General features: G+C 49.5%; 1 protein-coding gene and 1 pseudogene across 2 annotated transcripts; both read right to left on the bottom strand.

Moving 5' to 3' along the window:
• Nucleotides 1-5,082: 5,082 nt before the first annotated feature.
• Nucleotides 5,083-10,437, bottom strand: LOC115556878 (potassium voltage-gated channel subfamily A member 10). Of its 2 annotated transcripts, none has more exons than XM_030374278.1 (2): nucleotides 10,320-10,437; nucleotides 5,083-8,674 (listed from the first exon to the last, which is right to left on the bottom strand). In XM_030374278.1, exon 2 carries the CDS (start codon nucleotides 8,507-8,509, stop codon nucleotides 6,827-6,829), a length of 1,683 nt encoding a protein of 560 aa, XP_030230138.1. In that variant the 5' UTR covers nucleotides 8,510-8,674; nucleotides 10,320-10,437; the 3' UTR covers nucleotides 5,083-6,826. The 2 variants fall into 2 exon arrangements, with proteins under 2 accessions (XP_030230138.1, XP_030230137.1); XM_030374277.1 differs by lacking the exon at nucleotides 10,320-10,437 and adding an exon at nucleotides 9,816-10,223.
• Nucleotides 9,736-15,066, bottom strand: part of LOC115557092 (glycine-rich cell wall structural protein 1.0-like) — a 7,892-nt pseudogene continuing 2,561 nt past the window's right edge.

Here is a 15,066-nt window from a genome sequence, read left to right as displayed (position 1 = left end):
GGGGTTAAGGGTGTGTGAATCCATGGTGAAATGTTTGGGTGAGTCCTGAGGAGAAAGATAATGTTCTGCGAGAATGCGGCTCAAATATCCGCAGTGTACCTGTCGTTCTCCTTGAGCAATATGCCACCCCCCCCCCCCCATCCGTTCCATAACGGCATATATATATATATATATATATATATATATATATATATATATATATATATATATATATATATATATATATATATAAACTGCTCAAAAAAATAAAGGGAACACTTAAACAACACAATGTAACTCCAAGTCAATCACACTTCTGTGAAATCAAACTGTCCACTTAGGAAGCAACACTGATTGACAATCAATTTCACATGCTGTTGTGCAACTGGAATAGACAACAGGTGGAAATGATAGGCAATTAGCAAGACAACCCCAATAAAGGAGTGGTTCTGCAGGTGGTGACCACAGACCACTTCTCAGTTCCTATGCTTTCTGGCTGATGTTTTGGTCACTTTTGAATGCTGGCGGTGCTTTCACTCTAGTGGTAGCATGAGACGGAGTCTACAACCCACACAAGTGGCTCAGATAGTGCAGCTCATCCATTATGGCACATCAATACGAGCTGTGGCAAGAAGGTTTGCTGTGTCTGTCAGCGTAGTGTCCAGAGCATGGAGGCGCTACCAGGAGACAGGCCAGTACATCAGGAGACGTGGAGGAGGCCGTAGGAGGGTAACAACCCAGCAGCAGGACCGCTACCTCCACCTTTGTGCAAGGAGGAACAGGAGGAGCACTGCCAGAGCCCTGCAAAATGACCTCCAGCAGGCCACAAATGTGCATGTGTCTGCTCAAACGGTCAGAAACAGACTCCATGAGGGCCCGACGTCCACAGGTGGGGGTTGTGCTTACAGCCCAACACCGTGCAGGACGTTTGGCATTTGCCAGAGAACACCAAGATTGGCAAATTCGCCACTGGCGCCCTGTGCTCTTCACAGATGAAAGCAGGTTCACACTGAGCACATGTGACAGACGCCACAGAGTCTGGAGACGCCGTGGAGAACGTTCTAGTGCCTGCTACATCCTCCAACATGACCGGTTTGGCGGTGGGTCAGTAATGGTGTGGGGTGGCATTTCTTAGTGTTCCCTTTATTTTTTTGAGCAGTATATATATATAAACCCAGTGTAATCTTTTGAGTGAGGTCTAAAGACAGGGCTTGCTCGGTGGCTCAGCATGCAAGTATAGTTAGTGAACTATGTAGGCAACCGGCTTGTAGGGTTGCAGGTTCGATTCCCGAAACTGCTCATATGCAATAATTCTTCCCATCCCCCTTTGCTACCTGTCTTCACTTCCCTGTCCAAAAAAGCCACAGAAACCAATACGCTGATCTGATAAACTATTAACTAGTATACCCTTACAATGGGCCAGCATCACTACTCTATGTGCTATTCCCTGCAGGCTCGGGGGTGTTGTGACTCTATCCCTAACCTATTTACGTTCGTCCCGTGGATGTCGGTCAGGCGATCCCGTTTCTCGCGCCGCTAAAGACATGATGCATGTCACGCTAATTGATGGAGCTAACGTAGCCGGCAAGCCGAGCCGGCAGCAGTGAGTGGTGCGCGGGGGGTTCACCCAGGGACTGTTGTTGCCGGGTAAAAAAAACAAAGAAGCAAAAAGTATATTTCACTGGGAAATAGAGGGTCTTCGCCCCTAGACAGCCAAACTGACAAATTGACAAAACTTTTATCACCTTTTATCCAATGTGGATACACATTACTGCACTGTGTGTGTGTGTGTGTGTGTGTGTGTTAGAGAAGTCTTGAGAGTAGTGTCAATCACAATGTTTTAGGCCAAATGTTAACCCAATTCAGTTGAATACTGAAAAGATTTTTTTATTATTATAAAATATTGTTTTAAGGTTATCCAAATTGCACAACATAAAATGTAGATGTGATGAACCTCAGAAGGATTTTTGAACAGTATACTGAACATAAACACAGATATTGGGCTCTCTATACATTGATAGGCAATTCCCTATGACCCTCAATGCAGTACAGTCGTTCTCTGTGTGTCTATATCACCATCTGCTCGTTAATCTTCAGGGACATATGGTTTCACTTTGAACTCCTGAACCCAATGGGTTTTATGTTTCTCTCTCTCTTTATATTAGTCTCCCTCGGTCCTCTTCTCTGGCTGCCCAGACAACACAGATGCTCTGCCTCACTCGAATGCAAACTCCCACTGAAAGCTGTGGGAGAGGACTTTATTATACTGGGCATTATTACGACGTGTGTGTGTGTTTGTGTGTGTGTGTGTGTGTGTGTGTGTGTGTGTGTGTGTGTGTGTGTGTGTGTGTGTGTGTGTGTGTGTGTGTGTGTGTGTGGAGGACATCAAATCCCTTAGATACCGGATAATAGGTTTATCAGTGAGAAGTATTGTACGCGTTGCAGTATAGTGCTCGACTCCCAGTTGGTTCTGAGGTAAATCCCCAATGTCCGCCGCATAATCTGTAGGCATCCGAGTCTGTCCTGCTTTGCTCCTGTCCCAACCGGTGGAGCAAGGCATTAACATCGCCAGGGCTATTTGTAGAGTGTGGACCCAATGTGCAAATATTACGGCCACCGTCATTTAAAATAACAAAGCAAGGCTAAATGACGAGGGACCGTACAGAACTGCACCGCACAGAGGCGTTTAGAAGGACTCCGGTCCTCGTCACCTGTTGTTCATGTTCGTTGTGTGTGTGTCGCCGGGCGAACACACACACACACGCACACACACACACACACACACACACACACACACACACACACACACACACACACACACACACACACACACACAATGCCTCAAGGGTACATGATACTAAACATGTAGTCCATCAAGAAGCCATCAGAGCAACATGGGGCCCTTGATAGCATCCCCGGTCCCCCTCAGGGTACGCAGTATAATCCCGTGGATCTCAGTGTCAGCTGAATGATCATTGGAACCGGACCTTAAAGACACATTCCGCCTCGTGGCCCCTGAACCGCCTTTGAACTCGCCAAAGCCAGCTCAGCAAGGACGCGCCCAAGGTCAATTAACATCTATGTGTGTGTGTTTGTGTGTGTGTATGTGCATAGCATGTGTGTGTATCTATGTATGCGTCTGCTCGTGTGTGTGTGTGTGTGTGTGGCTTTGTGTGCTTGTGTGTCTGTCAGTGTGTACATACGTGTCTGTGTGTGTGTGTGTGTGTGTGTGTGTGTGTGTGTGGGGGTATGTGTGCGTGTGTGTGTGTCAGTGCATGTGCTGTGTATGAGTGTGAGTGTGTGTGTGTGTGCGTGTCAGTGAACATGCTCCATGTGTGTGTGTATGTTTGTGTTTGTGTGTGTGTGTGTGTGTGTCAGTGACTGTGTGTGTGTGCACCGTTGATAAGCTGTGTGTGTGTCGGTCACCCTGTGTGTGTGTGTGGGTCCGTTGATATGCTGTGTGTGTGTGTCGGTGACCCTGTGTGTGTGTGTGTGGGTCCGTTGATATGCTGTGTGTGTGTCGGTCACCCTGTGTGTGTGTGTGTGGGTCCGTTGATATGCTGTGTGTGTGTCGGTGACCCTGTGTGTGTGCGTGTGTGGGTCCGTTGATATGCTGTGTGTGTGTTGGTGACCCCATGTGTGGGCCTCTGCGTGCAGCAGCAGTGCAGCGGCAGGGACAGGTAATCCATCCCCAGCAGAGGTCCTCCGGTCGGGACACTGTAGCCTGGAGGTGGCACGGGCCCCCGTGGGCTCCATGCTGCCTCGGCAGCCCTGATGTGTGGCCTGAGGCTGGTCTGCTGACAGCCCCGTAACCCGATCCGCCTGATATGTGATTCAGTGTCTGAGCTGCGATGAGCCACGTCCATTGTGCCTTCAAAACACTCCACTCGTAGTTAGTAGTTCTGCATTCAGCCGGACCACAGAGGAGGACGGCGCTCGCTCGGACACGAGTCGCCGTGTTCTTTTCTGTTGTTGTTCTTGTCGGGATTGTCGCGCGTTGTTGTCATTATGGCGGCCGGCCGGCGTCAAAATTAATTTCTCCCTCGGACGAATCACCTATCGGAGACGGGCTGGATTTGATCTCTCGGTGGAACATCTGATGAATAATAAATGGCGGCCTCACATGGGCTTTGACCTTGGCGCCGTGGAGTCACCTGTCTGGGGAGCGCTGGAGTCGCCGGCGGGAATGTGGCGAGCCGCGGTATGGCCCCGTAATCACTGCTTATTGAGGCGGAAGGGCCGCTATTGTGAACAGTAACTACAGCGATGGGGATTGCCCGCAGACCACTGGACACACTGTGAGGAAAACTCACGTGCACTAGAGTGTGTGTGTGTGTGTGTGTGTTTCCCATAGTGGGCGGGGCACATTGTTGTTTTGATATGAGTATGACTGACAGAGGGCAACACTCAATCTGGGAGGCCAGGTTAGTTGGCGTTGTGAATGATTTACCTCGCATGCATATTTCATTCTGAGCTTTTGCTTTTTTTTCCTGACTCCGACAAAGACACCGAGCTCTGCGTTCCCCTCTGACGTCTATAAACAAAGCCGTGTTACGAAACACACACACACACCTCGCTTGTATTGGAGACACCTTACCCCGAAGCGACTCCAAAGCCACTTAAAAGGCAAGCTGGCTCAAGGCCTCTAGGATAGGATAGGATGCTCTACGTCACGCCAAGGACACTAGGGTCAGAAACTCGGAACCTCTCGGCTGTGGGAATCGCGACTGAACCTAGCTTGCCCCCCCCCCCCTGCCAATCCCCACCCCCATGCTCCCGGCCTCCTGGATTAGCTACTGTACGTTAGCACATGTAGCCGCTAACACTGATCCAGCCCTGGAGCTTAAAGGAGCTAAAGGCTGACACCTGCATCGCCTCCACGCTACCTAATCAATATCGTATTCTTCTTGTACCCTTGGAAAAATAAAAGCGTGCCTGACTAAGCTCACCGCATTGAGGAGAAAGATAATCATCAAGGTTCACCTGATTGGGTGTTTCACGAAGGGAGCTTTTTTTGCAACGCAAGGTGACTTACTAATAACGTCATGGAAATTCTGGACCGCTTGGTATCGGTATGCAATAATGAAAATACACTATATTTGAGGATAACCATTTAATAAAAGGCACTCTTTACAAGATAAATAAAATATAAGGATACAGGTACTATTAGTTATTACTTATATAATAAGCGCTTCGATAAGAACAACAATAACAATAATAAATAATAATAAGAAAATTAATACAAGTAAAGTGCTGTATAAGAGTGACTGACTAAAGTCACCCTCGCAAACTTATTGCATCATCGATTACATGTATTGCCGTTTCCACCAATGGGCGGAAACCTTAAGATATTCTATGGGTTTGTCAGCCCGTACATTATATTTGCATCAGTGAGGTAATCAAAAAGGCATGTAGGTACAGCATTTCTCTCTCCATACGTGGTGACCATGTGGCATGCATATGTATGACCAATCCCTGTCGTCTCTTTGCAAGTTTTACATTTCCAATACCCAATAAGTATTGGCTTTCTGGATCAAGTGATTAACATGATGAAAGCACAGCATGTTTAACGTATTTAGCATATTTACCTCACTTTCCCCCTCAAACTTCTATCTTGTTTTTGCACAGCCATGCAGCAACAATGCAATGTTCAGTAAATCTGTTCTTAGCCAATCGAGAAAAATCTATTTTTTTGTTGATGGTTTCACCCAAAAACTGCTGGTTAAATTCCCATTATAGTTTGGTATATGAGGAGTTTATCTATTACCCACACAAGCTGGTAATTGTCGCAAGGCTTACTAGGTGACTTATGAGTTTGTAGTAAAAGTGTGCTTGTTTTGATATGTTGTTTCAGCATACATTCATATTATGTTTAAATTGTTATAATCAGTAAATGTGATCTTATTATTGATAAACTGAACAGAATAGCTTTTAGATCAACCAATAAACCCGCCAAATATTTTCTGCAATCAACCGATAAAGATAATCGTGAATTTGACAACAAAACATTTAAATTAACGTCACATAAAAACATAATTTGTTTTTGTTTTGTTATCGGAAATTGCTACCTTAGACACATGGCTACCATGTGCCCCAAGACACAGTTCTTATCATACTGTACACTAAGCAGGTTATGATTTACACTATATTTCAGTCCTCATACATGCAAGGTTAATGGCCGTCTTTAAGCAGAGTTATTGCTGCATTGCATCATGGTAAAAGGTGTTGTGTGGCATTGGCTAAGCGTTCATGACTATAGATTTACTGGTAACACATTATAAACCAATTTCCTCTTACAATTCCCCCCTCCTCCACCATAGATACATCCTCCTGTCCTTGGGAAACCACATGGTGGAGCTGGAATGAAATCGGAGCTTTGTATATCCTTCCATTATGAATGCCATGACTGTGGAATATCCACTGCCCTTAGCGAGGACACAGCTCAAGGCTACATTAGTCAGATTAAAGCCTTTGTGTTGTGCTATTTTTTTAGTAATCTATGTAACACAGTGAAATACCCGTACCCCATTATTTCCTTAGTTAACCGTAACACATATCCATTTCAAGACGTGTCTGTTGTAAGACACTCACCAACATATTTTCTGAGGTGTGTTTGGATACACTTTGACACATCCACATGCAGCTCGCTTAAGACCGTCTGTTCCCATGTCCGACACACCGTCCGATATCTTTATAATACTGTCGTTCGTTGCATGACTGCTTACAGTACATTTCCAATGCGGCACGGTAACCACGAGTAACCGAGAACACACGTTCGCATCCCACTGTCAAACAGGCTTGCTCCCGTCCAACTCTCTCTCTCTCTCTCACTCTCTGTCTCTGTCCGTCACTGTACGCCGTTCTTCTCATTCTGCCAGGTGCCGTTGCTCTTTGTCAGCGAAGGCGTGCTCCCGTACCTGTTGCTCGCCGCCGCCGCCGCCATGGACTTCTGGGTGGCCTCCGTCGCAGCGTCTATGATCTGCTTCTCCTCCTGCTCCGTCTCGCGGTGGTAGAAGTAGTTGAAGTTGGATACGATGACGGGGACGGGCAGCGCGATGGTCAGCACGCCGGCAATGGCGCACAGGGTGCCCACCATCTTGCCCCCGATGGTGATGGGACACATGTCGCCGTAGCCCACAGTGGTCATGGTGACCACGGCCCACCAGAAGCCGTCGGGTATGCTGACGAACTGGGTGTGCGGCTCGTCTACCTCGGCAAAGTAGATGGCACTGGAGAAGAGGATGACGCCGATGAAGAGGAAGAAGATGAGAAGGCCCAGCTCGCGCATGCTGGCCTTCAGGGTCTGGCCCAGGATCTGGAGCCCCTTGGAGTGTCGGGAGAGTTTAAAGATTCGGAAAACGCGCACGAGACGGATGATCCGCAAGATGGCCAGCGAGGCGTTCTGGCTGCTGTCGAGGTCTTCGTCCGGGTCGGCGGCCAGCTCGGTTCCCAAGGTGACGAAGTAGGGCGTGATGGAGACGATGTCGATGATGTTCATGATGTTGTTGAAGAAGGCGCTCTTGCTGGGGCACACCACGAAGCGCACGCAGAGCTCAAAGCAGAACCAGACGATGCAGATGGTCTCCACCACGAAGAAGGGGTCCGTCATGTAGGACATGAAGGTCTTGGGGAGAACGTGGGCCAGGGACGTGACCGCAGTGCCGTTGATGAGCTGGGTCACGCTCGGCACAACGTCTCGGTCGTCCCTGAACTCCGGTAGTGTCTCCAGGCAGAAGATGAAGATGGAGATGACGATGACCATCACGGACACAAGGGCCACGGAGCGGGCGGCGCTGGAGCTCTCGGGGTACTCGAACAGGAGCCAGAACTGCCGGTGGATGTCGTTGGTGGGCAGGAGGACCTCCGCCTCGGTGACGAAGCCCTCGTCCTCGCGGAACTGCTCCATCGCCTCGTTCCCCAGCTCGTAAAACACGATCTCAGCGGCAAAAACATCTAAGGGTACATTGGCTGGACGTTTGAGCTTCCCCCCCGACTGGTAGAAGTACAGAATGCCGTCAAAGGACGGCCGGTTGCGGTCGAAGAAGTACTCGTTCTTCATGTGGTCAAAGTATTTGATCCGTTTCACGGGGCACCCCAGCACCGACTCCGGGAAGCGGTTCAGGGTGCTGAGCTGCGTCTCGTACATCAGGCCCGACACGTTGATCACCACCTTCTCGTCGCGCACCTCCACCACCTGCTTCTCCAGCAGGAAGTCCTCGTTGTCGCAGCAGTCCCGCACCGCCTTGCTGAAGACGCTGTCGGTGGGCGACTCGCTGTGGATCAGCAGCTTGAGGTTGGAGATCAGGCTGCCGCTGCTGGTCCCCTTGCGGCCTGTGGCGGGGGAGAGCTCCCCCTGGGAACGGCGGCCGCGCCGGGGAGACTGGCGCGTGGACGGCCGGCGGTTGGTGGCCCCGGCCAGCTGCTCGGGCGCCTCGGAGGTGGGGGAGGTGGGGTACCCCGAGTCGTTGGGGTCGCCCAGGTTGATGTTTACGTCGTCCATGTTCTCGAAGTTGACCAGTGGCACCTCCATCGCCGGCCCCCGGAGCTACCCACGGGGCCCCCTCTCAGGGTGGCAGGCAGGGCACCCCAGCCAGCGCCGCGTTGTCGATCCCAGCAGGGTGTCTCGGCTGCCGGCTAACGACCATTCAGAGAGGGCTGCTTCTGTCCAGCCGGGAAAGTCTTGGTTCCCCTTTACCTGAAGAATGACACAAAAAACAAAGTGCCCTCTAATCATTCCCCCTGTTTAAGTCCCTTTGGCTGGTGAAGATAACTCGTTAAATGCCTGATTGTGATGACACACTTATAATTCAACTAGTTCTAACTAGTACTTTTGGGGGGTTTTGACCATTTCCTCCCATGTCGTGTACTAAAGACAAACCTGCTAATCTTACGCTGATTCCCTTGCGGCAGAATGATAATGTCCTTAGAAAACGGAAACACTTTTCTGTATCTAAAAACAACATTGAATTTGCTCTAATCTCTATGATCGAATCCACGCCACAATCTCTTTCAGAGGACCCCTGGGCTCCGCCGTGTCGCCGGTTAAACCCAAATCAGCCCAGCGGCCAGATCCTCAAACCCAGCTTCACCACGCCATCAGCATGAGCTTTACCTGTCCTTTAAGTGGTCGGAAAACAGGTTACAACACCCCGACAAAAGGCTTAATGCGGCAGTCTTGATAGGCACTTGACACCGCCGGCTCTGTACTCACCAGAGTGCCAGGGGGGTCTCACCCTGAGCTCTTGTTCAGCTCGCGCTGTTGACTCCGCTGCCTGCGCTATGAGGTGGATGTCACCACGTGATGGTGCTGAGCTGGTTCCCTCCTTCCTGGACCAAGATCTGATCCAGGTTTCTATTATCTATTCTGGCAACATAAGTCAATCGATTGATCCCGGCCGACCAGCCAATGAGAAGGGTATTTTGAGTGGGAGGACCGGGATCATTATGGGATGCACATCAGAGAAAGTGTACGTGAAAGAAGGCTTTTAAAAGTGTGTTGTTTTAGATTCTGTCATCTAATGATTTTCCCTCACCGCGTCGAAAGGTTTCTGTTTTTTTTCCGGCAACAAATTGATCATGCATCTATTTACACACAGATGACAAGAAACTAAAACAAATGCCACGGAAACTAATCGTGTAACTAATCTGATACCAAACGAACAACTAACGACGAGCGGTCCGGCGACCGTCAAACCCTGCATCCAAGCAAGCCAGGGCAAACCGAGAACACACACACACACACACTTCGATCAAAACCTAAATAAACACAACCACTTCCTGCAGAAACTCTGCAGATTTCTGGCGTGTGATTTGCGACGCGTCCTCGCGGCTCTCACCTGGGTCTCGGTGCTCCCCCTTCTGCAGGATCTGTGGTGTATCCTCTGTATCCTCTGCGTCTGTGTCTGCCCACACTGCTGCTGCCTCTCTCCTCCCTCCTCCAGACCCACAATCAAGAGATCCACAGTGTCTCCAGCTCTATTAAGCCCTCATTGGGTAATCTAATATCCCTATTCGAAACCAGATGCCCTCTCTTGCACCAACACACAACCGCACACACACACCTACACACACAGACACCCGCACACACACACACACACACACACACACACACACCCTCACACACACACACACTCACAAGCGAATGCACAACCGCATAGATCAACGAACACTCCTCAGACACGTTCAACTTCTGCCGTACCCTGCATGTGACTGAGTGACTAAGTGTGTGCATGTGTGTGTGTGTTCGTGTAAGTGTGTGTCTGTGCGTGTGTGCGCGTGCGTTTGTGTGAGTGAGTGTATGCGCGTGTGTGCGCGCGTGCGTGTGTGGATGCGATGGTCACCTGTCTCGGTTTTCCATGCTACCCTCCTCTGGGATTGGGACAGAGCGATAGGAGATCCCCTCTCTCCTGCTACAGGAACAAGCCATCTGTTTTTGACGCGACACAAGGTGAACGGAGACCCTTGCTCCCAGCTCTCCCCTCACTCCCTCCACCCCCCTCCTTCCCTCCCCACCGCACACCCCTCCAACGCCATCGCCCCCTCCTCTCTCTTCGCCCTGCAGACTAAGCATCCCAATGCAGCAGCAGCCAATCCGGCTCTGCCTGTGAGATTACCCCCCACACACTTGTCTGAGTCTCTGGTATACCTGGGATGACCTTCGCTATACCTGCTGCAGCAGAGTGCAGACCGGACCCCCTCTACACTGCACCCACCCACTGCAGCCATTGGCGTTGGTCTGTTTACATCTCCGATGGAGAGTTGTTGATGCTGTGTTGTTCACTGCGCTGGCTCATGTGACCTTGAGTTATTTCTTTATTTTTATCGGTTTCGGTGTGTGTGTGTGCATCCTAACGACTTCGTTATACATCTCTACTCCATTCATTATCTTCCCCCTGCCAACGCTGTGTGTGTGTGTGTGTGTGTGTGTGTGTGTGTGTGTGTGTGTGCGTGCCAACGATTAAAGAATGGTTGTGCACCGATTATGACTTGCCTCCGGTGTAATACGGCAATCTAAAGAAGCCTAATGAATCCAAAAAAAAGGGCTGCTTCATTCCCTTCTCTTCCTCCCTGTGCATCGATTGAAGGGGCGAACAGAAAACCTTGGATGGAAGTTAATTCCGAGCTCCAGCAGAAGGGCAAAGGGAGCTGGCGTTATCCAGGGACTATTGTGTTACCTGAGAGAGATCCGTTCTAAAACTCAGGATTCCCTTCCTCGCCTCTCTCTCCCTCCATCCCAATCGGAGGCGGGCTGCGATTGGTCAGCTCTCAGTCTTTCTGTCACATTGCGGCGGCGTGCGCTGCAGTGCGGGTGCGAGCCAAGGTCACACACACACACACACACACAGACTCACACTCAGACACGCACACACCCACACAGACACACACACACACACAGACACACGCACTCAGACACGCACACAGACACACACACACACACGCGCACAAACACACGCACGCACGCACATACACACACGCACAAACACACGCACGCACACAAACACGCACACAACCACACAGACACACACAGACACACGCACTCAGACACGCACACACACACAGATACACACACACGCGCGCGCACAAACACACGCACACACACACGCACATACACACACGCACAAACACACGCACGCACACAAACACGCACACAACCAGTAAGCACAATTCACGCCGCAATAGTCAGAGTGTGTGTTTGCACATATAAGGACCCATTGCAGCAACAGAGAGGAATCAAAAGGAAACATAATACAACAGCCCAGATCAACAGCGTCAGCAGAAACAGCCCTGCATATTTACTATTCTGTGTACACACTATAGTGCAGTCAAATGCACACACACACTCCCACTCACATACACACACACTACTTTGCTGAATCATCTGCCTCCATTGCGACCCTGCATTGTCCTGGTAATGACATTGTCCTAGTTTTGTCTATGTCCTGGTAACGACTTTGTCTTGGCTATGTATATGTCATGGTAATGACATTTTCCTAGTTATGTATATGTCATGGTAATGACGTTGTCTTGGTTATGTCCATGTCATGGTAATGACATAGTCTTGGTGAGGTTATTCTCCTGGTCAGGTCAAGGTCCTGGTAATGACATTGTCGTGGTCATGTAATTAGCATCCTTTCTGTGTCTTGGCATTGACATTGCCCTGGTCATGTATTTTCCACATTGATGCCATTATCCTGGTAATGACATTTTCATGGTTACGGCATTGTCCTGATCAGGTAATTCCCCTGATTATGCCATTCCCCTGATAGTGATATTGTACCGGTAGGTAAGAACGGCGATAGAGGGTGAATGGAGAGATGATGGCCGCATGCATCCATCCATCCATCTCCTGCAAGTTGATGTGTCTCCGGGCTGCAGTAGAGGAGGGGCCGCATTATAGTCAGCAGACTGCAGGTACTGCAGTGTCACTGGGCCCCGGAGCCCCAGGGCACACTGTACCCGCCGTAGGTATCACACTTCACCCTTCCATCTGCCCTTTCCTTCCCCCCTCTCTCTCTCTCTCTCTCTCTCTCTCCCTCTCCCTCTCTCTCTCTCTCTCTCTCTCTCTCTCTCTCCCTCTCTCTCTCTCTCTCTCTCTCTCTCTCTCTCTCTCTCTCTCTCCCCCTCCATCATCTGCCCTTCCTCCGTCTCTCTCTAACCGTTCATCATCCATCCATCTGCCCTTTCTTTCCCCTCCCTCTCTCTCTCTCTCTCTCTCTCTCTCTCTCTCTCTCTCTCTCTCTCTCTCTCTCTCTCTCTCTCTCTCTCTCTCTTTAGTTCTCTCTCTCTCTCTTGTCTCTCTTTTTCCTGCTCCCTCTCTTTCTCTCAATCATCATTCCATTCATCTGCATGTCCTCTCTCTCTCTCTCTCTCTCTCTCTCTCTCTCTCTCTCTCTCTCTCTCTCTCTCTCTCTCTCTCTCTCAATCTCTCACTCTCTTTCTCTCGCTCTCTATCCATCACTCCCTCATCTTCCCTTCCCTTCCCTGCTATCGCTCTCTCTCTCTCTCTCTCTCTCTCTCTCTCTCTCTCTCTCTCTCTCTCTCTCTCCCTCTCCCTCTCCCTCTCCCTCTCCCTCTCTCCCTCTCCCTCTCTCTCTTTGCCAGTCTTCCCCCAGTGACTGGCTCACCTGTAAACACTCTTGTTCGCGGAGCTGGTTTTCCATCAGTGTGAACAACACTGACGCTGCGCCTGTCAAGCCTCTGTCACCCCCAGGGGACAGAGGTCACCGTGGTGATACCAAGGTCAACCCAGGTCCACACCCGAGACAGCAGGGTGTGTCTTAGCATCAGGCAAGGAGGCACTCAGGACCTCCGGAGGAGAGGAAGGCTTCCTTTGGCTTCCGTTTCAGGGTTCCCGTCCTCTTCCCTCTGGGCTCCGCTGAGTTGGTTTCACCTTGTGGCTCTGGAGGTAGAGCGGGTCTGCTGGTAACTTGGAGGTTGCTGGTTCCATCCCCGGCTCCTCCCAGCTGAGTATCGAGGTGTCCCTGAGCAAGACGCCTCACCCTGACTGCTCCTGACGGGCTGAGTGCTGTCGCCCTGCCTGGTTGGCTTTGCCGTCGGTGTGTGAATGTGTGCATGAATGGGTGAATGTTAGACAGTATAGTAAATGGCTTTGAGTGCTATAGAAATGCTGTCTATTCAAAATGTACCATGCCCTTCGGATGTACTTTAAAAATGTCACAACATAATGATAGATGGCCATGCAGGTAAAAATGTATAATGTTCTGTGTTCCTTTAATCTAACTCGCGTTCAGCAAAAGCTGGTGGCCTGAGGCCACAAAGTAAGATGCTGTTATACTGAATTTAACTGTGCATGTTGACTATTCAAATCTATATATTTGCAAAAGGGAATGTCCTACAGCTTGGAACAGGCCTATCAGATGAGCTAAGCAAGGAGGTAGGGTTGCAGGTAGAGAATGACACGGGCATTTTTTAAACTTGGAGCAAAGGTACGATTACAGGTAGAAATGACAGGTAACAGAATCCACTGATACCTCCTATGACACACTCACACAAGCACACTCACACACACATGCTGGCAGGCAGACACGTACGCACTCAGACACACACACACACACACACACACACACGCACACACACGCACACACACACACACACACACACACACACACACACAGAAACACACGCACGCATGCACACACACAGACACACACACAGATACACGCAAAAACACACAGACAAGGACACACACAAGCACAGACATACACGCACACACAAACACACACATAACCAAGTAATCCTACCTGAAAAAAAGGCCTCCATGCTTTTATCCAATCGGGGGTGGCAGGATTTCAGCGTGGGCGAGAGGAAGCCACTAGGCAGGTGTAGTAATCTTATAGCTGCAGTAAAAGCATCTGCTTATCCCGGCGCAGTAATCCTATATAGTGTTAAGGTCTAGGCCTTCCATGTCACTGCAGCAGTCCTCAGAGAAAATCCATAGAAATCACACAACAATACACATGTCTTCACTACCTTACACTTACATTTACATTGAGGGCGTTTAGTGGACGCTTTTATCCAAATTTGTCAGAAGAAAGAAACAATATATCGCTGTCAGTATAGTAAGTGCCAAGCACCAACAATCACTTGGTTTACCCATTCCCAACAGCAGCTGGGAACAGGGAAAGCTGGGATAAGATGCTACACAATGCTAAGTACTATTTTCAAGTACAAGGACATACAACATACAATAAGTGCATACATTAAGTGCTAGGACGTACAACGTACAATAAGTGTGCACGTTAAGTGTCAGGACGTACAACATACAATAAATGTGTACATTAAATGACAGGACGTACAACATGCATTAAGTGTGCAAATTAAGTGCCAGGACGTACAACATAGGTACAATAAGTGTGTACATTAAGTTCCAGGACTTACAACCTAGGCTACAATAAGTGTGTACATTAAGTGCCAGGACGTACTACATACAATCAGTGCGTAAGAGGAGGGTGGGGGTGTGGGGGGAGAGGCTATGCAGAGTCTAGGTGAACTCTGAACAAGATAGCCTTGTTCAAAGTAACCTTGCAAATACAGATGCTTTTCTTTTGCTTTTTACGGGTGATTTAG

Source organism: Gadus morhua, chromosome 13 (genome assembly GCF_902167405.1).
Source record: "Gadus morhua chromosome 13, gadMor3.0, whole genome shotgun sequence".
In the NCBI taxonomy this organism is placed as follows: domain Eukaryota; kingdom Metazoa; phylum Chordata; class Actinopteri; order Gadiformes; family Gadidae; genus Gadus; species Gadus morhua.
The sequence above is the reverse complement of the archived record's forward strand: the minus strand, read 5'-3'. Positions and strand labels throughout refer to the sequence as shown.

What these genes read in the sequence shown, in the direction of transcription:
- LOC115556878 (XM_030374278.1), bottom strand. Translation starts at nt 8,509, where the DNA reads ATGGAGGTGCCACTGGTCAACTTCGAGAACATGGACGACGTAAACATC.